This window comes from Bactrocera tryoni, unplaced genomic scaffold (genome assembly GCF_016617805.1).
Source record: "Bactrocera tryoni isolate S06 unplaced genomic scaffold, CSIRO_BtryS06_freeze2 scaffold_243, whole genome shotgun sequence".
In the NCBI taxonomy this organism is placed as follows: Eukaryota; Metazoa; Arthropoda; class Insecta; order Diptera; family Tephritidae; genus Bactrocera; species Bactrocera tryoni.
Genome location: NW_024395970.1, coordinates 349,699 through 374,258, shown reverse-complemented (window position 1 = coordinate 374,258; position 24,560 = coordinate 349,699). Strand labels below are relative to the sequence as shown.

The window sequence follows — 24,560 nt, the reverse complement described above, 5'->3', positions numbered from 1 at the left end:
CAAACGCACAGCACAACGGTTTAACGGTTTTTAATGTAAAAGTATAAACAAAAAAGTTTTTGCGACAATCAAAACAAACAAAAAATTGCAGAGTTTACAAAAGTATGCGCGCATGTAGATACATATATATTTTTATGTGTGTATTTATGTGTGTTTAGTTAAATTTTGTGGTTGTTGCTGTTTTGGGTTTTGTACATTAGTTGCATAATTATTTTGAGAAAACAGAAATAATAGCAGTGCAGCACAGAAAGAGTCTTTAAATTAACTAGTTATTTTATTTAAATTGTTTCATTTATATTTTTATAATAGTAGTATGTATGTATGTATATATAATTTGTTTATAACTAACTTTAACCATTTTCGCAGTTATCAATTTTATTTTATTTTTATTTTTTAATTTATTACCTTTTTTAGTTTCATTTTTATTATTTATTTCTTGTATATATGTATATAATAATAAATTGTAGTATGTATGCACTTATTATATTATCGCTTAATGTTTCTTGTGTATTTTTCTTGTAATTTTATTTTCAGTTATTATTATTGTAGTTGCAATCGTAACTGTAGTGTAAAAAATAAATTATGTTTATTTATTGGTTTGTATGTTTGCTTTTAATTGTATTACTTTTATTTATTTTGTATTTAATAGTAGTAGTTGTAGTTGCAATATGTACTAATATTGGTAGTTGTAGCAGTAATTGTTGCCGTTCATTATATTATAATTATATTTATATATGTATATAATATATGATGTATGTATATGTATATTAGCGATTTAAACTTTTTATTTATTACTTTTACTTTTAAATTGTATTATAATTATATAAACTGTTCTTTATCATGTTGTTTCTGCTGTTCATTTCGCAGATGCGGCTGTGCGCGCCATTACGTCCACTACTGCCATTGCTATATATTTTTTGTTTGTTTACTTTGTCTGTTTGTTGTTGTTGTTGCTGCTGACAAGTGAGTATCTCAAGAACTGCTGCAGTCACCGCCGCAACTACGCAGCGCCAATGAGAAACGTAAAAAAATACACACGCTTTCAGTACAATGAAAATGCGACCCATGAATCATCGGTCGGTGGACGCTCAGACGCATTTGACAAGTGCATATACACATCGCGTTGTTGTAGTCCGTTATCATGCAATTATTTCATGTTGCCTTAGTAGTAGAAAAGTTGCTGCAGCGCGCAAACTAAGCGAGCGCTACAATTTTGATAAGACCAAAACAATATTGTTTTTGTCCTTCATGTGGTGTTGGTGTGCGCGCTGTGGCGGTGACTTGGCTTGCGGCAGCATCGACGTTAGGGAATTTGCTCTCAACAGCAATTGTGGCTGCTTCACTTGCTTTGCTTGTTGGTTTGTTATTTTGCATTTGGTGTTGTTGTTGTTGTAGTTGTTGCTTCTCAAAATATGGATGACGATGATGCTGATGACAATGATGGCAGTAATGATCATAAGGACGATCAACAAATTGGTAACGACGCTGGCGATTATAACGTCATACGCATTTTATTCGATTCTATTGCATCGATGCAAGACCAGCCGAGCTGCTGATGTGCGATGAATTACCTAATGTGGATGCCATGTCCTGGTAGCTGAACTGTTGGTGTGGAAAATATGAGAGATATTTATTTAATTATTTATATAATATATATCAATGAATAAAATTTGGTTAGGCACGAGTTGATTTTTTTAAACATTCGCCGTTTTTAAACACGAACACTAAAATGTTAAACGGGGTAACGGGATTGCGCTTTACAATTATAAGAAGTTTCTGCACGAGAACTAGATTTTGATCGATAGGTTTGTAGGGCAGCTTTAAGCTACAGCGATCGTATCTGAAAAAATTATTCGGAGATTATACAGTTATTGTTCTAGCGACAAAAAACTTTCCTAAAGTAAATTCGAGGCATAGTGCCGAGTTGTCAGTTCTTGGCTGAATAAAAAACCGGATCCGTTCCGGTTACTTGGACCCGACTGTAGTGGGATTCGTGGGATCATCGAAATCTCACAGGTTGGCTTTTGATTTAGGCTCTGAACTATCTGGGCGTTTATGTAGTAGCTGCGCGCTGTCGTGGTATTGTGCACTTTGCGGAAGTCTTGCTGTCGATTTGCTAGACTCAGGTGTTGAGTGAACGTCGGGAGTAGCAAGGCCTTAAGTGTCTGAACTAGAGTTATCAGACGATAAGTTGGCAAGCTTCTCAGATTTCAGTAGTGAAACCACTATTCCGACTTTCCACACATCGGGTATTTGAAGAGTGGTCAGCGACAGGATGAGCCTCAAGTGTACGAAAGAGAGTTATCGCACGATATGTCACCCCTAAGTTGGCAGGTTTTTTTTTCTTTTAGATCACCGAAAAAACAGCTGATGGCCGGATAAAATCCTGGTTGAACCGGCTGTCGTTCTCAGGTATTAGTAGTGGAACCACTCTTTCAAGTATAGCTTACACCCGTAAAGCCAGGTGCTTTAACAAGCAAGCTTATTCCATCTGGGACGATTACGACCGCAAGAATGGGTATTCAGTGAAGATCGTGATGTTTAGGTTATAAGTGGTTTACTTAGGAGTTGTTGACCTACTTGGCCTCAAAACATCTTAAAATTTTGAGAAACTAACCGAAACTACTTTAATTTACGGTAACGGTTTCAATGCAAATTTTTAAGTTGCATTCGCGAAAATTTCTAATATTTCACTTTGCCTACAACTCACCTGCGCGAAAAGTGGCTCTTCTGCTATGGAACCCAATGTACCAGCAGGATCTGGCGGCGTCAATTCCACACTTTCACCCGTGAACTCTGTATCGAAGTAACGTGTATCTGTATCGGACACTACTTGTGGTTTAAAAGGCGGTGTTATCTGCAAGAAGTTGAACAAAATATAATTAATATACATTCCTGTGTAAAAAAAAAATGTGCAACGCCACAACAACATACCCTCTTATTCACTAAATCCGTCCAATTAATACTCGCAAAGAAGGGATGTGCTTGTATCTCTTTGACATCATCTTGTCCACCGCCTAAACGTTGACGTGGATCCTTAGCCAAAAGTCCGGCAAGTAAACTGCGCGCCTCATCAGAAATTGTGCGGGGGAATCTCACCTCCTCCATTAAGATAAGTGTGAAGAGTACATCATGATCTTGATTAAAGAAAGGAAGACGTCCACATATCTGTGCAAAGACAAAAAATATAAAAGTTCGGATTAAAAAGAAAAATAGAATTTTAAATGTTACAAAATTTGAAAATATAAAACAAAAAAATAAAATTCAAATATTTTACGCCGACAAATATGCGTACGCACCATCTCATACATGACGACACCGGTGCCCCACCAATCGACTGCATGCCCGTAATCGTTGTCCTCTAATACTTCAGGCGCCAGATATTCGGGTGTACCGCAAAACGTCTTCGTTGTACGACCATATGTGATATCCTCTTTACACAGCCCAAAGTCAGCGATTTTAATGTGTCCATCTTTGTCTAGCAATAAATTTTCCAACTTTAAATCACGATATATAATGCCTTGCGAGTGCAGGTAACCCAAGGCGGAAATTATTTCAGCACCATAGAATCGCGTACGATCCTCGCTGAAAATACGTTCACGGCTCAAGTGAAAGAATAATTCACCGCCATTTACGTATTGCATCACAAAACACAGACGATCGTTTGTTTGAAATGAATATTTAAGTGACTGCAAATAAATGGAAGAAGAAGAAGAAAATATAATTCATTATATTAGAATTTTCTTATTTGTAATAACTCGGGCCTGTCGTGCCAACTTACAATTAGGAAGGGATGATTCGTAGTTTGCAGCACACGACTCTCGGTGATGGTGTGCGCGATCTCATCTTTTTGTATGATAACTTCTTTTTTGAGAATTTTAATTGCATACAGCTTTGCAGTGGCCTTCTCACGACACAGAATTACTTTGCCAAATGTGCCTTTGCCTAACACTTTTATAAACTCGAAATTTTCAAGCGTCTGCAAGAAAGCAAAGAAAATGGATTGGTCTAAAAACCCAAATTGCATGTAAAAATAAAAATAAAATTAGAAAATATGTATGTAAATAAAGACAAACCATTACTCTTCTCTCTTTGATTTTTGTCAAGTTCAAAGAGAATATAGTCAGTTGTATTTAGACATAAAAATTAAACCATTTTAATCTGAACCTTTCCAACGGTTTGTCTTAACTTACATACATACATATATACACACAAATTGGTTCGCAAAATTTATCAAATTATTTGTTTTTATAACCGCAAAATTCAACCAACTCGAGACTGTTCAGCCGGAAAGTGTAGAAAAGCATAAATCATAACATAAACATTGTAATATGTCACATTTGTAATCGCAATTTTATAGTGTTGCGCTTCATATTAAAATATACTAAGGTAACAACATTGAAGTTATATTTGAAGCTTCACATAATTGTAAAAGATTTAATTTTGTAACTTTTTAAACTGCATTATAAGCAAATACCTATACGATAACAATATTGAGGTTATGTTTGACGCTAAATATGAAGCTAAATTGTAAAAGATTTAATTTTGCAACTTTTTAAACTGCATTATAAGCAAATACCTATTTTCATTATTTTATTTTACACAAAGAATGTATTTTATTAAAATAATCAGCAAATGTCGATAACAAAAAAGGCAACAACGTTGTAACGAGTTGACAATAAAACGTTCATGACGCAAAACATTTCACCTGACTCGACTTAATATCGTGAAAACAATGACGCAAAACATTTCTACTGACTCGACATAATACCGTGAAAATAATAAAAAAAAGTAATTACGGCAATGTTTTTACTGACTAGTCCCGAATAACATCGTGAAAACAGTAAAAAAAAATGCTTGCAATTGCAATTTTTACCAAAAATAATTTTGTAACTAGAACAAGAACAACCGTTAACTTGGGTTGCACCGAAATATTAATACCCTTCCCAAATAAAAAATGTTTTCCATACAAAAGCTTGATTTTAATTATAACCTAACCGTTGATTATAACCGACCTTAACACTTAGTTTGGAGATTCCAACTTAGAACGTGGAAAATAAATCGAGCAAAATTTTGAGAAAAAAAAAACATCTTGACAAATAAAAACGCTTTCCATACAAAAGCTAGATTTTGACTGATGCCATGTCATGTCACTTAAACCATTTTAACCAAATATGTGTGTGTGTATAGTTTTGTAATACTTACGACTTTTTTAACGCCGCCACTACTGCGTTTCGTTGTGCCCTGCACTGAAAAACTGTTACGCAGTTCCACTTCGGCAATAGATGCCATATCCACATCAGACATGTCTGTTGAGGTCGAGGGTGACATGGCCGTTTCGCCCAGCTCACTCAAGCGACTCGCTACATTTCTGTAGATAGGAATAAGTAAATAATAAATATTAGACACTATAAATATAGAAGCATAGCAATCGAGTTGCTGTACACACCTGATGGCATCGGTCCACTGTTGCCGTTCGATCTCTCTTTCCACACAAAATGTACGCTCGATAACATTGGTCCATTGTAGACCGCGTATAATAAAAGTGAACGGTTTGGGTCGATCGACTGTCATAATTTGACAACCGCGTACTGTGAAATTATTTAATGGATCAGCGGGTGCATTATTCACCGGCGGACTTTTATAGCCCATCAAGGTGCCGTCATCGCGCAGTATAAAATAACGTGAACGCCAGGTTTTTATGTGTTCGCCACGCTTCTGTAACCAACCCTCCTTAACGATGGTAGCGTGTGGACCACCGCCAAGCGGTTCATATGTGGGCGATAGGCCAAGCGCAGCTGTACTGCTGCTGCTATTCGGTGCAGCTGTGCCACTAGCAGCCATTGTTGCACGTTGTATGCTGCCACTACTGTTTGGCGTGTGCTGAAAATAAGTACTCGTTGTTGTAGCAGTTGACGAACGATTTTGTGTTTGCTGCTGATAACTTTGTTGTTGTTGTTGTTGTTGCTGCTGCTGCTGTTGCGGTTTTGTGTAGTACGATGTTGGCGGCAAAGCAGAGTTTGCTGCTCCTCTTATTAATGCCGGGTCTTCTATGTTCGCGTAGGCGGCAGTGTTGTTACTATTACTATTGTTATTACTGTTATTACTACTACTACTGCTACTGAAGGGATTTGAGAATGTGGCGACGAAACTCGAACTCAGCAATCCAAGCGCTGACGAGGACGACGAAACACTCGATGAAGCAGAAACAGATCCTGCTGATGTGGCGAGCGCTGTAGTGCTGGCGGCTGGTGTTTTACCACCACTTGTTGCGACTACAGTTGACCGCCGCGACGAAGAGAACGTCAGGTAATTCGTGGTGAGGCCTTTTCCAATAAACACAAATCACAAAAAAAAAACAAAATTGATAACAACGCGTTGACTTATCACACAAATGATTATGTTGGCATCCAAAGCGACAATGGAACAAAACGGAATGCAATACAAAAAAAAGAAGAAAATAAAAAAAACAAACGCAGAATAACAACAAACAGCGTTGATACGACGATGCGGTGAATGTAAAAGTGGCGAAAACTTTAGCGAAGAGAACGACACCGACACCGCAATGTAAACAAGCACAGCTTGTAAACGCGCTCTGACCTCACTCACTGACTTATTTGTGCTTTATTATCACAACAACAATAGATGCGTAGAAATTTTCCACAGACACTGTTCCATTGCTGGGACTTGTCTTTTTCTCAACTTGCTCGCAAAAATTCCGATCCTCGTCTCAATGTTGTTTTATTTTCTTGATTTAATTTTTAATTATGTTACACTTCTTCAGAGTTAGTATTCTTCCAAAACAATTATAGATATGCAAATATGCATGTAGTTATATACGGCAACTACTAGGCGAGTCATATGAAGCGCCCGTACGTTTGTTCGTTCAGTGCACTTCGGTCTCTGAAATGGAAGTGAAGAAATATTATTAGTTGAAGAGTCTGTTACGCTACCAAAAAGGTAAACAAAATTAAATTACATACTACAGAAAAGTCAGCAAATACCAACAACAACAACAACAAACAAACAAACACTACTACCGTTGCCGCTTAAAACGTGAGCGTGTACGAGTATGTGCGAACACACTTACGTGTATATGTACCTGCCCACCTCGCGCACATCACAATGGCAAACAGTGAACTACAACAGCAGCAAGAACAATTTTAAAACGGCTCATAAGTCAAGCACACACACATTACCATGCGCAACGCGTTAAGTCTAAAATGTCGCAAATGATTCATGGCGCAAAATAACTCGTCGTAGCAAGAATGCCCCCGCACGCCACCACTAATACCTGATGCATACATATGTACATACATATACTCTTATGTATATGCATCAGCAGTCAAACAAACAAAATACCAAATGGCCGTCACCACCAGTCGCCAAAAGTCAGCCGCCATAAAGCCACTATGCGTCAAGAAGAGTCATAAAACGCCGCTGATCGGATGCGATCGCTGGCGACTGTAGTGCCACATCTGCACCTAACACCCCATTCGCGCAATAACAATTTCATCATCGCTATATTGCCCGCCCTTTGCTTTGGTGAGCATTGAATGCAACCGCAAAACGATATCGGTTTTATCGTTTATGTGTTTTCATTGTAAAAACCACAGAATATTTTGATTAATTTTATTCCAAATTTTTTATTTTAGTTTGGCTTAGTTGTATTTATTCCATGCAAAATTAAAATAAAATAAGAAGAACATTTACTTAGGCTGCACTGAAGCTAAAATACCCTCCACAGGTCAATTTCTTATAGCATAAAAGAGTACTCGTACAATGGCTGTCAATTCGGCACCATTTCTCGAAATTACTTCAGAAATGTTTTCTGCCCTACAACAACATCAACAGCCCTCTCTCTAATTTTTCTTAGTTGAAGTTTTGATTTCGAAACAGTACGGATGATTGCCGATCATTCAGGTAGTTCATGATTCACCTCTCCTGCAGTCGAGAGTGCGTGGATGGTTCTATGTTCTCAAGTAGCGTTATGAGTTGACCATGTCTAAAGCTTTTGACAAGTCCAATACTACGAGAATCGTCTTTTCACAGGGCGCCTTCCGGTTTAGACTATCTGGGTGTTAATGATGCAAAGTGCTGTGCGGGATACACTTAAAATACCGAAGTTCAAAATGCCGACACATCAAAATACTGACAAAATTTAAATATGCAGCTAAATCAAAATACCGACAAACCGCCCTTATTTCTATCGAAGCACAGAAAGAGAATTCTACTGACTAAGGGTTATGATCCTGAGCGTGTTAGTGGCCGGAGGCCGAAGGTGAAAGTAAATGGCGCGCAATCTCTTGCATTTTCGCAGCCAGTTCGGGTCCGAGGAGGCATGGCCATCGAACTGAATTTCAACTCGGTCCTCATGTCTCATCGGATAAGACAAGGCCTTGAGAATAGTCCAAAGTTTACTTACACCACGAGAGGTTAAAAGAAAAAACGCTAAGAAATCTGGGCGGAGTGTCAACATGATACCGTGAATTTAACGTTCGTTTATTTATTGCGAAAAACTTAGTCGGTTTTTTCATGCTAATTTGTGAGAACAATTTTTAAAAAAATTTGCATATTAATTCTCAATGTGTATATTCACTATTTGTGAAAATTTGTATAATTGTCACTGAAGTCTACTTTCTGCAAACGTTATTGATTTCATAATCATTGAATATAATATTAAAAATATGTTATTACTCGTAAATTTGCCACTGTTGTTGTTGTAGCGGCAGAAAATATTCTGGAAGTATTTTCAAAGAATGGTGCCGAGTTGGCAGTTCTTGGCCGGATAATAATCGTATGTTTGCATAAAAATGGATTGAATTTAGGATTAAGTAGAAATCTAAAATGGAAATCAACCCACTTATGTAGTACGAGCTCTTTTTATAAAAATAAAGTACAAAACAATTAAAGCAAACACGCCCACAAGCTAGAAAGTGTAACTTTAAATTCTAAACAAAGCATAATGCAGAGCAAACCATTCAACATGCGGCACCACCCGCGACGAGTTATTGTTCTACGAATTTGCAAAGACATCCTTTCATGCGAAGAAAGTCAACGAAAATAGTTAGTGTAGTTAAATGTTAACCAATTTATGGTATCCTTCGTTGCTGTCCAGTGGCTAGCGACCTTCAAAGAAAGGTCAAGAGCTAGTGCCAAATTTTCTACACACACAACCAGTAATTTTTGCACAATGCAAATAATTTGTGTTCTATGGGATTAGTTTTAGGTAAAACTGTATCAAATCTGATTCATGGAACAGTTTTAAGAAAGAGTTCATTTCTTTTGTACATACAGAGCGAGTTTTGTTTTAATTGTTAAGGAAACAAAGAAAATGAGGATGGTAAATGTAAACAGGGTGCTTCAAATTATTATTATTTAAGAAGTCGAAACATTTCGATATATTGTTTATTCTGCTGTAGTTGATGTTATCGTTTTCCCTGAATGAAAACTATGTAATATTTATAAAAATAAGTTTAAATGAAATATTATTTCATACATTTATAGTGAAAGTGACCACTTGACACCATTTACACCTTCATAACGTCTTCTCCGAACTATATTATGATAGACACAAATTGCATACATATTTAATTAAAGTTATTATTGTATGGCTTTACAGAAACGCTATCATAGAAAAATTCATAGTTTGAATTCCTATAAAACACCTGTCGCATATGGGCACAATTAAAAAGTGCATACTGATGCAAATGCACCAATATTGAGCGACGCATATTAATGTGTAGATATAGTATGTACTCTTATGCATTTCATGCGCGTGCAGCTCGTCATTAGCTCTCGTTACGTTGACAGCGAATAAAACGAAAATTTCCACACGTATGTACATATATAACTGTTTTTTATTTATTCGTTTAGTTTTTCAAATTGTTCATTCAAAACAACTGTGAGTGTGTTGTTGTCATCATACTCAAATTAAATGCGTATCAACCAATATGTATGGAAGTATATACTGCTTTCTGTTGTATACCTGTGTCGTAAACAGTGCGCAGAATTGATCATACGGGAATGCACTTTTAGGAAGTAGTTAGACAATGCAAGTTAAACTCTTTCGATTTAAATGTAAAAGTAATTTCAAAAAGTTTTTGGTTTTTTTCATATTAAGCTTTGAAATAAAAACTTGGTTCAGATGTGTGTATTTTTGTTGAGAAAGAAAAGCTCTTTAATTCGGTTATTGTAGTAAAGGAACAAAACATTTCTCAGCTTATTTTATTGAATATTGTCGAGTTATCAGCCTATGACCAAATAAAAAAACCGAGTTCATTCCGTTATACCTGGCTGTTGTTCTTAACCTTAGAAAGAAGCATGCCGAAATGACGTACTGCAGTGTGCTCAGTCGGTGCTTATGTCCTTATGTGTACCTTATAAGACTGAAAATTAATGAAGTAAATGATCTCAGTAAAAAAAAAACAAGAAAAAATGTTAACTTCGGCTGCACTGAAACTAATATACCCTTCACAGGTACATTTCTTTTAATAATTACATATGTCTTCAGTTTGTTCTGGAATCCATGTACATATATGCTATAGTAATCCGATCTGAACAATCGGATCGGAGATTATATTATTACCTTAAGCAGTAATCCATGTCAAATTTCGTGAAGATACAATGTCAAATGAGAAAGTTTTCCATACAAGCCCATGAATTCCGAACGTTCGGTTTGTATGGCCGCTATATGCTATAGTGAGCCGATCTGAACAATTTCTTCCGATATTACATTATTTCTATCAACAATAACTCATACCAAATTTCGTGAAGATATATCGTCAAAGGAGGAAGTATCCCATGCAAGCATTTGATTCCGATCCTACAGTTTGTATGGCAGCTATATGTTATAGTGGTCCGATATCGACAGTTCCGTCAAATGAGCAGCTTCTTGAAGAGAAAATGACGTTTGCAAAATTTCAAAACGTTATCTTAAAAACTGAGGGACTAGTTCGTATATATACAGACAGACGGACATGGCTAAATCGACTCAGTTCAACATAGTGATCATTTCTATATGTACATATTCACTTTATAGGGTCTCCGACGCTTCATTCTGGGTGTTACAAACTTCGTGGCAAACTTAATATACCCTGTTTAGGATATAAATATTTTAACAAAATAAATAATACTGAATCTTTGGTAACATTTCAAAAATTTTATAATTAATATTTAATGTGATTCCTAGAAACTTAGGTTGTAGGTGAAATTATTACCATACCATACTCAAAATCAAAAATTCACTAAATAATGTTCTGAAAGCACTTTTCTTGCTCAACTTGAAAACAAGCATTCATCACAAAAGCAAAGTGTATGTACATATGTATATCACAATAAAACAGCAATAAGAAACAATACACCCCTTAATGGCGCCCCGATTCTCTTACAGTAAATATGTACACACGCGTGTATTAAGGTTTGTGTGTATGTTTGTATGTACATAGCATGACAGTAAAATGATCGGTTGTTCTCGTCGCTTCGTCTTTATCGTCACTATCAGTAAAACACAAAATATTAAATTAACAAATATAATTGCAAATATGGCTAAAATCGTCACTGTCAACACTTAATAGTTTTATTTATATTATAAATTGTTATTTTTGTTGGCATAACAGTTGGTGTTGGCGTTGGCTACGTTAACGTATACAATTTCACAATAAATAGAGGATAGTTTATCAACCCGAACCCAACGAAAAAGTGCAAATAAATGTAAACGATATATGTATATGTACATAAGTACAGATGTATATATGTATGTAGTATATATAATAAGAAAATTCATAAGCTCAGTAATTATTCATTTGGTTTCCAGTGGTGCACCTGACTCTCTATATATTTGATATGTGAATTTTCGGCAGTTGCCTCGACTTCAGCACCGTCGTGCCTCTGCTTATCAACGAAATATATGTACTACAGTCGAATCACTTTGTTTACAACAGCCGCATTTTACGCTGGTGCCGGTGAGTCGTTGAGGCGGTGAACCGCTCGGTGAGCGCGGGTGAAGTTTTTTTTTATGTAAAAACTACGCGCGATTTTTGTTGTTTTAATTTATCGCTTCTCAATTCGCGCCGTTTGTTGTTTTGTTACTGCATTGCACAAAGCAATTGTCATTGTTTTTGTTTATTACAAAAACACGTTAAATATGTGGCACGAGGCAAAGCGTACGCGAAAATCGCTTTCGATTGCACCTGAATTGCATTGCATTGTTGTGCGAATTGTCATCAGCGAGTAATTCGAATGTAGGTGATGACAGTACAAAAGAACAACAACAAATGCAATGCAGTATGTATGTTGGTTTGGTGAAGTGGAGGGGGGCATTTTCAAAAGCAAAAGTAGAACGCCCTGACGACAACGGCCGTGTACGGATTTACATATCTACATATGTATGTATGTATATGTACATTTACATATGTGTAGCTAAGTGTACTGGCTTGTGTTTGATCGACTCGCCAGCCGATTTGTCCATCAAATGCTGATATTTTGCACTTGAACACAATTGAGTAATGCCAGCTCACAAAACCAAAGAGAAAAATATAGGTTAACGAGACTTTTCATTTTAAGATTACAAAATTTATAATTTGATAGTGTAATTATGGTATTTGAATTGTTATTAGCTATTTGAATCATTTAATTTGGATAGATATTTCCGTAAGTCGGTAAAAAATTGTTAAATAGCAAAATTTTGGATCGAAAAACGGTTCTTGAAAAGTTTTGTGACTCGGTAAAGCAAGTAGGTTAGCTTCAGCCATGCATGCTCCGCCAACCCCACTCATCTGAGACCCTTTTCCCTTTGGTCCGACCCCGTCGAAACAGCACGTTTCTTGGACCTCCCGTTAGATGGCGTCGACGACAACTTAGATAATCCGCACCATCCTAACGCGGTCTAGATAACCGTTAAAACAGCTCGCCTGACATCACAATAGCTAGTAGTGGTCTGATAAACCATAACCTGTCGACCTTTGATAACTCACGCATAAGACCATCTGCCCATAATAATCTCGATCAGGAAACCCCAGACTTGATTCCTGTGGACAACCGCACCCACGTTAATTTTAACAAAACTAACAAAGAAGGCTTCACAGAATTTACTGGGAGCAACCTGCCACGCACTATCTATTCCTATGAACGAATTCGTTGGCGAACGTCAATTCCGTAACGTGATCGGTGCTGCTACTTCTCAGTTCTTTCCTACAATTCAAAAACTAGGACATAACTTCCCGACAAAAGCAGCAGTCTTAGCAAAGCGCGACACCTTACGCCAGGTCGATCCCTGTGATCTCCGCAAAAGGGATATCGACTTCAATCAGCATAAGCGGGCGAAATGAATAGAAGACCTGAAGCTATGCAATCTCTCCCTCGGAGTGAGAAAACTTTGGAAATTTGGAGCAATAGCTCGTTTCCTGGGCTTCCCGTTTACTTTCCCAAAAGGAGTGTATAGGTACTCGTTACAACAACAGCAACATGAAAACGTTAACGAAAAAATAATTATATAGAAAATTGGTTCCCACGCAGTCGATTCTGCATAATCGGATTTAGAAAAACTTCGTTAGTTATTATTGATTATTTAAGTAAATGTCGTATTCCTGAACGAAATTTACACTTACATATGTATGTATGTAGATATATATATATGTGGGCACCAGACGAACCTTTGAATCCGCCAATTATTCCACTGATAATATTTTTGAAAATGTGGCTTGACACACACGGATGAAACCACATTGCTGTGAATAATCACTTCGCTGCAATTACTGCATGCTGTTGTTGCCGTCGTAGCGAGGCTATTACTACAGCTCAGTGGGGGTTTTTAAGTTAATCATTAGCCAATTTATAGATTCCTAACATTAATTATGGGTATAGCCAATACTAAAATAACACACGGTGAGTTAAATTGATAATTATTAGATTAAATTATAGCATCGATAAATGACTTTAGTGCCTCCTACGAAGTTTATGTTGTACATATGTACAAACACATGCCTTACTCCATGTGTGAAAACAAAGAGTTCAGCAAAGAAATGTCAATTAATAAGGCGACTAGTCGAAACGCGGTCTCCACTCCATTACAACAACACGGAACCACTGCGACTAATTAAAAGTTAATCAAACTGTCCTTTGCAAATAACGCAGCCGTTGGCACACCAGACACAACATCATCATCATTATCATGTTCCTCAGACATACTATATCTATGTATGTACAAATATGCATTTCTGCATGACAAATGAAACTTGAACAGCAGCAAATTTTAAGAAAGTGGGAATAACAATCAATTCGACACAATTTACTTGAAATCCAAAACAAATTAGAACAAGTTATTTAAAAAGTTACAATAAACCACTGATTTCAGGTCCAAAATTCAATGGTTGCACTTAGTGCCCTTAGCTTCAAAGAGTATTTTTCCTCTAATAACAATACTCTACGCTGTAATTTTCACTTTAGACCCCAGAGGGATAAGCCATATATGTTTACAATATTTGGTTAAAACAAGGAATAAGGAGCAAGAACTGAAAAAGGGAAAGTTCAACTCGTATGCGCCAATGCGGATACTAACACTTTCAATGAATTCGACCTGTTTCAAAATTTATAATAACCTTACCCGTCTAAAGAAATCAGTACAAGAGTTCCACATAAGTTAAAATCATAAATATTGATTGAGCGAAGTAAACAGAAACATAAACAAAGCCTCAACAGTGTAGGGCAATGGCAGTTTTGACAGCATAAGCCAAAACAACAATGCGTCAACAAAAGCGTCGATGTTGCGAGCAACACTTCAAACTTAGTGATGCCATATTTCAATTGGAAAATTAATTGCATATTTAATTTAAACAAAGAATTTATTTAAATTTAAATAAAATATTGTATTTAAATAATTTTATTTATTAAAAAAACATAGAATTGCCAACAACGTTTCCTTATTTGCCCAATCTCCAAAGGTGATATAATATACTTCACTAACATCTAAAAAGTTTCCAAGTAAAGGTAAAATTGAGTTTCACATGAGCTTTTATTTTGTAGGTTTAAAAATCAAATAATTGAAACATCTAAGTTGTTTAGCTCTTTCAGTTTCAATGTATGCATGCATCTCTCCTGCATGGACTAAGGACTGCTTCGGGTAAAATTGTCCCTTACAAAAAAGTTAAAAACTTATAAACCAGTAGTTCGATTTTTATAAACTAAAATATTTTATTTGAATTTTTTTAATGAAATCGAGAATTATATACCCTGCTTCTTTTGCCACAACTACAAATTACCTGCCACACAAGAAATTTCTTAGAAATTTGGTCACCTTTCTTTGGCTTTGCAATTTTCAGCAACATTTCCGCGAGAATCGGCTATATGAAATTCCTTTCCAGGTAGCTGAGAAAAGTCCACTAAAACGTAAGTTTCGTCGTCCGTTATGAAGGGGTCTTTCTTGAGAATGGTTACAACGTACTTTGCCTTCTCACTATCATGTGAAACTTTCTTTTTTCTTGAACCTTTCTTTCTTTCAATTCGCACATTTTTCTTAAACAATTTTAATAGACTCATTATTGAAAAAATTATAATACTTTTTCGGTCTGGCAACTTTATTGAGATAAGTTAAGTCTCCGGATATGCCGGCAAAGCAATTACAAACATAAACCCGTTAATATTTATTGCAAATAAAAAAGGCTATTTTCTGAAATTTTAAAGAAGGACATACACAGCAGCTGCCGCCGCTGCTTGAGTAGTCAATATACAACGAATCACTTGTTATTGGTTGACTTAAAGCACTAAACGTAAATAAATCGAAAAGTTAGTTACAGGCGCAGTTGGTTTTCATTTATTGCTACGGCCGGCATATCAGCATCGCGTCAAAACATCGTAAAATTCTGAAATTTGCAATCAACAGTACTAAAATATAAAAAACAACAACAAAACATTATTTCACATACAATAACAACGCCAACATAAAGCGTAAATGAGAAAAACTCTGCGGCCTTTTAGTTGTTTATTTGTGCACTTCTGCATATTTTTGTTTTTTTTTTTACTGCAATTTTACTGTGCTTAACATTATAAAGACATGGTGTTGCAGACACCGGCAAACTAAGATGCCTACAAGAATAGATCGGACCAGAGCAAATGAAAGCAGAGCTGGTCAAAGCGAAACATAAAAAGACTGACAAAGCGTAAATTTGCATCAATGGATGCACTCATTGGCAACTTGCTAACCATATACAGAAGTGGTCTTATAATTAGAAACGTCTTTGCTCCATATAGTTTTTTAATTTATTTTAAAAGTTTAGATTGCCACATTAAAACTGTAAATTGGAATCAACAAAGTAACAGATTTTATTTGAGTTTTACATAAAAAAAAACAACAACATTAATTATATTTTTAAGAAAATGAGTAAACTCCAAGAACACCAAATTCAATTTGGTCATATAATTAGAAACGAGAGTAACAACTTAAAAATATTTATATAAAATTGAAAAAATTGATTAAATTATTTACTGTTTTGTTGGATACTCCTTATTTTTACCAACATTGTCTACCCTTCGCGGTAAACACGTTTTACAATTGCCCATACGTTTTCAACTGGATTGAGATCAGGACTTTGCGGAGGCCAATCCAAAATATCAATTTTTTTTATCCGAAAGCTAGCTTTTCACTAACCTTGAAGTGTGTTTTGGGTCATTATTGTGCTGGAAAATGTAATGAACTGGCATATTCTAACAGGAATACGGTTCCATTACATTCTCCAGAATGTTTTTTTATTGATTTTGGTCCATTATCCCTTGAACACGCATAATTGGGAAAACACCACGAGAGGAAAAGCGCCCCAAACCATAACAAGTCCGCTAGCGTGTTTACTGTTTTCACAGTGTACCTGGGGTTCGGCGCCATGTTGGGAGGACGTCTTACATACGATTTTCCGTCGGACTGGAATAAATTGAATTTAGATTCGTCACTCCATAGAACTCTATTCCAATATTGGGGATCTTTCTTCAGTATTTCCTTTGCAAATCGCAACCGCTTCTTAATATTTTTTTTTATACAAGAAGTCCCGACTCATGTAAACGCCTTTTTATCGTCCGAGCTGACATTTCTACACTAATTTCTTGTCCAACTTCAGCCTTTATTTCACGCGAAGCCATGAAAGGGTTGTTTTTGCTCGTCCTACAAATTATCCGGTCTTCTGCTGGAGTAGTTTTTCGAAGGCTGGTCTTCCTGGGAGGGATTTCAAATTTCTTTGTTTTTTTTTTTTTTATACAAATGAACAGCTCCAAATACTATTTTTTGGAGCAAGCAAACCCTTGTGCGCTTAGCTGACATTGACAATTCCTCCTTTTGATAGCACCATTCTAATAGTTAAAGCGTTTTAAATAAAATAAAATAAATACTCACTTATCGCTAAGTTCAAAAAAATCTGTGAATGTAAAGAAAGAACTGCGCGTTTCTAATTACGTGGCCAGCCAAAAAACACAAATCGGGAAATAATTTTAATTTTTTCAATAACCAATCAGGAAATAGTCACGTGTTTATTTAACAATAACTTTCATAGTCTACACTACGAATAACGGGGCATATAATTTACAGTGCGCGTCTTAAAAAAAGTATACAGTGATTTGATTTTTTCTAGGTTATCGTTTCTAATTATAAGGCCACCACTGTATGCATGTGTAAAGATATATACATACATATATACATATATACACATGTGGCGGTTGACTCTTTGCAGCAATTCAAATAGCCACAATAGCACGCGAACACCCAAAAACGCAGAGCGGCGACTCTTCATGATTCTTTGACGTGCTTTTAGCAATTCACCATGCGCTGGCACAGTCGAATGAGACACACCGTACGTAGCCAGTCATCCAATAAGCCAGCCCGACAGCCAGCTAGCCAGTCATAGGGGAGAAACCCACTTTTAAAATACCAATTTATATACTGAAATAATGAGAAGGAACCACCAAAGATAGACCTTAAATAGTTTGGGAGGTGGTGGAGGTAAGTAAGGAAAATGTCTCGTCTTATTTTTACGAGACGCTCCCCCATTAACATTAACAAAGAACGAATCATCCAAACATTCAGCAAGCAGCCAGGCCAAGTCAAGCAATTTCGACTTTCACAGACTGCAGAAAATAAAAATAATGAAAATAAAAAAGAGCGCCAGATGCACAGACATAGACATAGTCATTGAAGTGCACTAAAACGGACCGCGAGATGTATTATTGGCGCCGCAATAGAAAAAACACACACAAGAGCTGCTCGCCACGACATTGCAACATGGTTTGTATGCATGTACAATACATTCAGCATTGTTGTATACGTTTGGAATTCGTTGTGATATTTTTACTTTTTTATTTTTGACAACTTTTTTTTTGCTACTGGGGCGTCTGCAGGTCAAATGAATAACGCGCTACTAAATTTTAAAAATAAAAAATGGGGCAAATTAAAAGCAGAAAAGCAAGAAAACAACAATCAGCGCAAAATGTGAATAGCAAATCACAGAAATATTCAATTTAGTTGCAAAAATATAGTGTGTTTAAATAAATTTAATGAAACCCTGCGAAAATTATCTATTTTTAAATTTATAATCATTAATATATTCCAATAATTTTCTACCCTATTAAGGATTCAAACCAAATTCGTTTGTAAGAATAGTTAAGCCTTTACGAGGAAATTCCGATTCACATCTTTACTCCGTTTAATTGTTTTTGGCGGCAGATTTACACAACAAGTACTGCTATGTCCAACTGTCTGTCAATCTGCCTATACATGAACTACTCCATCAGTTTTTAGATATGCGTATGCGTTTTTTTTATGTTTGCTTATTCAAAGTATACATTTGCCACAATTGAGGGATGTGACCAACTTTTTCAATTGGGATTATTTGACCGCCTGAACTGATCCGAAATTTGCACATATTTTTTACTCTCCAAGAAGATACTCAACGCGGATATAGTACATACTGACCGATCAAACTCAAGTCCTTTAAGGAAACCATTTTTATTTGAGAAGTAACTTTACAACATTTGGTACAGATTATTATCCAAGCTTTCGCTACAATCTAGGAACAAATTGTATAGGTCGGCCAACTACATATATATGTATGTACATATGTATGTTATATAGCTATCATACAAGCTGACCTGGGAGGGGTATTTAAGTTTCTATTCAGCCGAGGTTAAAATTTCTTCTAGTTGTTTCTAATTTCAACTTTGATTTTTTATGTTTTTATTTATTAATAAGCAAAATATAAAAATATTTTCGTATTAAATTGGCATGTCCTAATATAAATTTGCTGACATAGAAATTCAGTATACAAAATTTTATATTGCAGTCTAGACTGCCTGCATATTTTATTGTTTCTTCATTTTGCGGCATCATAAAAATATATATTTATTAGCTTCAAATTCTTAATGTACTTCATCAGAAATTTCTTTTCAGCGCGCGTTTCTGTCGCTTCTAAAGATTTGTACAACAATATTATGAGTTTAAAAAAAAATCTTTGCATATATTGAACATGTGTAAAAAATAAATAAAAATTCGCTTTAGAACAACAATCTACAGCACTTAGCAGACATCCATTCTAACAAATAAAATCAAACAATTAGTTAGATTTTCGAGCAAATAAATTGAATTAAGAAAATGCAATAGAAAAACCGGCGACTGTGGTGGCGACACAACACATTATTTTATTTTTAATACAAATTCAAGCGTCTCAATACATGGTTCCACGTACCCTTCTCTTTGATTTTGCAATGTTTTCCTTGCTTAATAAACCATCGTCTACCTGTGAAGCTGTCCTCTACTGACGACCGCACCCCACATACCACACCGCACCAAATACGAAATTTCTGTTGCGTTCGTAACAACAATTATATGCTATGTACAAAATTGGCAAATAGGAAAAAATAAGAAAAATCAAAGGCACACATAGACAGTCGTGGGAATGGTCGCACGAACCAATATGATAAACACCAACAAACACCAGACAGAGAACAGACGACATTAACATGCACACATTCACACATTCCTTTAAAACAAGTGAAATTAGTGTAGGTTAAAAAATCTTATAAATTACGATGCATGATTAAATAATAATAATAATGGAAAAATAAAAGAGTGCTGCCAGGGTACGTCTAAATGTAAAGTAAACAATTTTTGTTTTTCAGTTTTGTACAAACGGAAATCTCGCGAGATTTTCACACTACCATATCAAAAGTCCGTTTTTCTATGTTTTGTTAGCAGCAAAAGGAGTATTGGTTAAGGTGACCACAACTGAACTGGCAGAGTAATGCTAACCAGACATTGGTCGTATCCAATTTCAACCATCTAATTTCACAATACATTTCCCTGTAAGGACTTTCGGTAGTTTTTAAAAATATTTTCGGTAGGAATATTTGATCTGGCAGCATGAAGATCGAACAAAACTCCCAAGGTTGTCATTATGACTACGCTATTTGGGAAAATAAAATCTAACTGGCCTTTGATAACCACAACTAATTTACCATCCGGTCACTTATAAAACATAAATGTACATAAAAATATTTTTAATACGAAATTTCAATTACCAGTATGACACGATGACGTTAACAAGTCGCCTTTTCTACTTTTATATGTACGTTTTAGTTATTCACTTATTACTTAGCTTATTTTCGCTGTTCTTTTTTGTTCACTTTTACTACAAGCATCGTTTTTCAAAAACGTACGAGACACACATACATAAACTGTGGCGATTGCGACGAAGCCAACGATTGTGATTACGACGAGTCATTTGATTTTTACAATTCTCGTAACACCTTCCTTCCTCACTCTTCCTTTTTTACACCTTTTGCTTACAAATATTGCACCATATTCTGAAATACCATAAAAACTTTCTTTTTCTTTTTACTAAATCAAAATATAATACACAAAAACGTGGAAATTATGTATTAGAATTTTCTTCTTGCTTTATACAATGTGTACTTTTCCGTTCTTTTTAATGGGACGCCATTTAACTTTCCATGAAGTTCGACGCCATTTTAGACCAACACTATCGTAGGTCACCGATTCAATGCATTGTGGAAATTGATTTCCACTAAATGCATATTAATTTCACACAAATTGATATCATATAACACAGACACACGTTTCAAGTACAACTTTTTACATAATTTTCAAAATACACTGCGTTTTTCACCTCTTTAAGTGTTAAAATTTATTTTTCTCCACGCCGCGAATATTTCTGTGGGACTGCTTACGCATACACACCGTCTGACAGTAACTTTCGAAAGGCTAATTGGAGTAAAAGGGAATCAAACAAATTGTGCTGCCATATATTTAATGAATATTACACAAAATTTTTAGGAATTTTTGTAATTATAAAAAAAAATTTATTGATTTATATTCAATATTTGTCTTAAAATTATATTCTATACAATTATTTTAGGCAAAATGTATTTATAACAACAATACATATTTTAATCCTTGTTCTATAACGAACTCCGAACAAAAATCGAAATTCCTTCATGTGAAAAATGAATAGAAAAGAACTGAAGAATAAGAATATAAAGGTAAATACAAATAAAAATAGCTGGAATTTGGAGATATTCTTATGTATATCGCAGACATATGGCAATTACTTTGTTGATTTTATCCGAAAACTTTTGACAAAGATTTCAATAATCACAAAAATAATATGACCATAATAAAACTCTTTAAATATTTGGAAATAACGGTTTTTTGATTACATATTTTTATTGGAGTTGCCAGCACAACAAAAAGTAGAAGATTTTTTTATAACGTGTCAAATAAATAAATAAGGCAAAATATGACGAATATGCTTGATAAAGTGCATCATTATTATTATAATTTTGGAATAGAACGAATTTATAATAAATCATTTCAACAATATTCGTATACTTGGCTTTTACACAATTGTGAATACAAATCGAAAAAAAATTATATATGTACAGATATCGATAAAAGGCACTACACCAATCAGCTGTGCATATGTATGTATTTTTGTAAACTTGTGTTTGAATGTTTACATCGTGTTTGAATGTTTACATCCTCTACCGTGGTTTACATCCCGAAATAGAAATATTTATATTTATTTCAATTAAACCAAGTACCTTAAAATGAATCACGTCTATAAAATGGCAAAATCTTTTAAATACTCTAGTCGGTGTTCACGTAATTTAACAAATGCTGCAGCGGATTACACTATATTTAGCTTGAGTTCAGGTTAGTTGGAGGAGTCATCGTACAAAAATTATTGGTTACCAAAAATCTTTTAATTTAGGCTATGGCAAGTGCGGTGTCTCTGTAATTCGCGTTTCTGGATCGCAAACCAGACATGCCCTACAAACACTAGTCGGCAATCGACATGAACTAAAAGCTCGTTATGCCTATCTTAGGTCTATCTATCATCCTGACACAAAAGAAATAATTGATAAGGGTTTAGTCCTATGGTTTCCAGCACCAGCTTCTTTTACCGGTGAAGATTCATGTGAATTTCAAGTACATGGCTCATTGGCAGTAATAGCAGCAATGTTAGATGCATTAGGCAAAGTACCAGGTCTGCGGCCAGCAACTGCTGGTGAGTTTACTAAACGTGCATTTTATGGTGGTAAGATTGATTTGACTGAGGTGGAAGGATTAGCGGACTTAATACATGCTGAAACGGAAGCGCAACGAAAGCAGGTTGTCGAGTAAATATTTCTCATTGTATATTCACAGATAATAACACATCAACACACTTTAACAGGCTATGCTCCAAAGTACAGGTGCACTTTCACGAGTTTACGACAATTGGCGCAAACGACTCATACGCTGCGCTGCACATTTAGAGGCTTATATTGATTTTGCCGAAGAAGAAAATATTGAGGATGATGTGGTGTTGCAGTTAACCAAAGAGTTACGTCTTATCATAACTGAAATACGAGATCATTTGAATGACCAACGTCAGGGTGAAATGCTGAGGAATGGTGTGCGTACTGCGATTGTGGGCGCACCAAACGTTGGTAAAAGTAGTTTCCTAAATATGATTTGCCAGCGAGAAATCGCCATTGTAACACCAATTGCTGGTACAACTCGAGACATCATAGAGAGTACACATAATTTTGGTGGCTACCCCGTCGTTTTTGCAGACACCGCTGGTTTGCGTAAGCACACAAAGGATGTGGTTGAATTGGAAGGTATAAGCAGAGCAAAAGAATGCTTACAGAATGCCGATTTAATACTACTACTAACAGACGCCCGGGAATTACTTCGAAATATTACCACCAACAAACAATCAGCTCAAGATTATCAGACTGACTACTTACAGCAATTAGACTTGGATGCGAATAAATTAATTGGAAAGCGTATACAACTCATAGCGAACAAAATTGATTTGCTTTCAACGGCGGATCTGCAAAAGTTGGCTCAAATTGATAGTGTGCTCAAAATCACTTGTAAACAACCAGCTACAGATATTGTGCAACCATTTTTACGGCACTTCGAAAAACTCCTTTGTGAACTGTATGTTAATGTGATTTATTGTAAATATTTTGTAATTCTGTAAACAATTTATTTTTTTTCCATACCCTAAAGCTGCGGTGAACCTACGGCCGAACATCCACGCATTACGCATGCGCGTTATCGCCAACAGTTAGAACGCTGCATTGAACACATACATATATTTTTAAATGAATATGCGCCAGATATTTATCCAGATACTGCAATATCGGCTCAGAAACTTCGAAATGCACTGAAATGCATTGAACGTATAACGGGACATGTGAGTTCGGATGACATTCTGGATGTGGTTTTTAAAGATTTTTGTATCGGTAAATAGAATGACTGAACGTTAAACACGTTGACTGGTAGCCTAGTTATATATCTTGATAGGGTTTTTTTTTTAAAGACCCACTACCTTTTTAGAGTTTTCTAATTTAGCCTACTAGATGTTTGTATTCTTATTTTAAGGAAAATGTTGTGTTGGTTCTTAGCTGTTGAGTTATTTTAAAGAAACTATTTTGTATTAATATTTAAGCAAAAAATTTACAATATTTAAACCACAATTATATGGCTTTAAAAAGTCTGGTAGAAGTATAAGAAAACTAAAAAAAAAAATATATATTTTTATAAACTTCTTTTTTTCTTTTAGACAATCATAAAAACATTGGGAAAACTTTAACTACACATGAATAGGTTTTTTTTTATTTAATTACTTCCTTTATTGCATAAAATAAATGGGGTATGAAAAAATGTCTTTCATAAAATGTAAACAAATCAATAAACAGTTACATAGTACATGTCAATGAAAACAAATTCATCATTTATAGTATATCGTTCCGAATAATTTATACGAGCATATCTAAGTATATTATAATATCGTTTTAGCGATTTATTATTATTTTTTTATTTATTATTGATTTTTATTCATTTTGTTTTACACACCTTGTGGTGAGTATAAGTTGATTGCAAATATAAGGTTTTTCCAATTTTAATTCCTAAAGGTTGCATTTAATTTTTCTATTTTTTATTTATTTCTTCTTTGAAACTTTTTATAGTAGCTCGTTTTTTAAAGCATTTCTTTTTTGTCAGTGAACATTGGAAA

At 35.2% G+C, this 24,560-nt stretch overlaps 2 protein-coding genes across 4 annotated transcripts; one reads left to right on the top strand and one right to left on the bottom strand.

The window, feature by feature from the left end:
- Positions 1-469: 469 nt before the first annotated feature.
- LOC120780237 (RAC serine/threonine-protein kinase) lies at positions 470-21,232 on the bottom strand. Of its 3 annotated transcripts, none has more exons than XM_040112493.1 (9): positions 21,156-21,232; positions 20,548-20,832; positions 5,450-6,903; positions 5,206-5,371; positions 3,782-3,979; positions 3,300-3,689; positions 2,935-3,168; positions 2,711-2,857; positions 470-1,602 (listed from the first exon to the last, which is right to left on the bottom strand). In XM_040112493.1, exons 3-9 carry the CDS (start codon positions 5,842-5,844, stop codon positions 1,522-1,524), a joined length of 1,611 nt encoding a protein of 536 aa, XP_039968427.1. In that variant the 5' UTR covers positions 5,845-6,903; positions 20,548-20,832; positions 21,156-21,232; the 3' UTR covers positions 470-1,521. The 3 variants fall into 3 exon arrangements, with proteins under 3 accessions (XP_039968427.1, XP_039968428.1, XP_039968426.1); XM_040112494.1 differs by having other exon boundaries at positions 20,933-21,224; XM_040112492.1 differs by having other exon boundaries at positions 20,942-21,224.
- A 794-nt stretch (positions 21,233-22,026) lies between these two features.
- On the top strand, positions 22,027-24,296 carry LOC120780249 (tRNA modification GTPase GTPBP3, mitochondrial). The gene is made up of 4 exons (XM_040112511.1): positions 22,027-22,201; positions 22,260-22,660; positions 22,725-23,479; positions 23,552-24,296. Exons 1-4 carry the CDS (start codon positions 22,096-22,098, stop codon positions 23,793-23,795), a joined length of 1,506 nt encoding a protein of 501 aa, XP_039968445.1. The 5' UTR covers positions 22,027-22,095; the 3' UTR covers positions 23,796-24,296.
- The last annotated feature ends 264 nt before the right edge of the window (positions 24,297-24,560 follow it).

Bases quoted from the DNA above. Each gene is read 5' to 3' on its own strand.
- LOC120780249 (XM_040112511.1), top strand. From the start codon at position 22,096: ATGAATCACGTCTATAAAATGGCAAAATCTTTTAAATACTCTAGTCGG. The intron at 22,202-22,259 runs GTTAGTTGGAGG...CTTTTAATTTAG, and splicing joins TATATTTAGCTTGAGTTCAG to GCTATGGCAAGTGCGGTGTC. The intron at 22,661-22,724 runs GTTGTCGAGTAA...ACACTTTAACAG, and splicing joins CGGAAGCGCAACGAAAGCAG to GCTATGCTCCAAAGTACAGG.
- LOC120780237 (XM_040112493.1), bottom strand. From the start codon at position 5,844: ATGGCTGCTAGTGGCACAGCTGCACCGAATAGCAGCAGCAGTACAGCT. The intron at 3,980-5,205 runs GTAAGTATTACA...GCTTTCTTGCAG, and splicing joins GTGGCGGCGTTAAAAAAGTC to ACGCTTGAAAATTTCGAGTT. The intron at 3,690-3,781 runs GTAAGTTGGCAC...ATTTATTTGCAG, and splicing joins CGAATCATCCCTTCCTAATT to TCACTTAAATATTCATTTCA.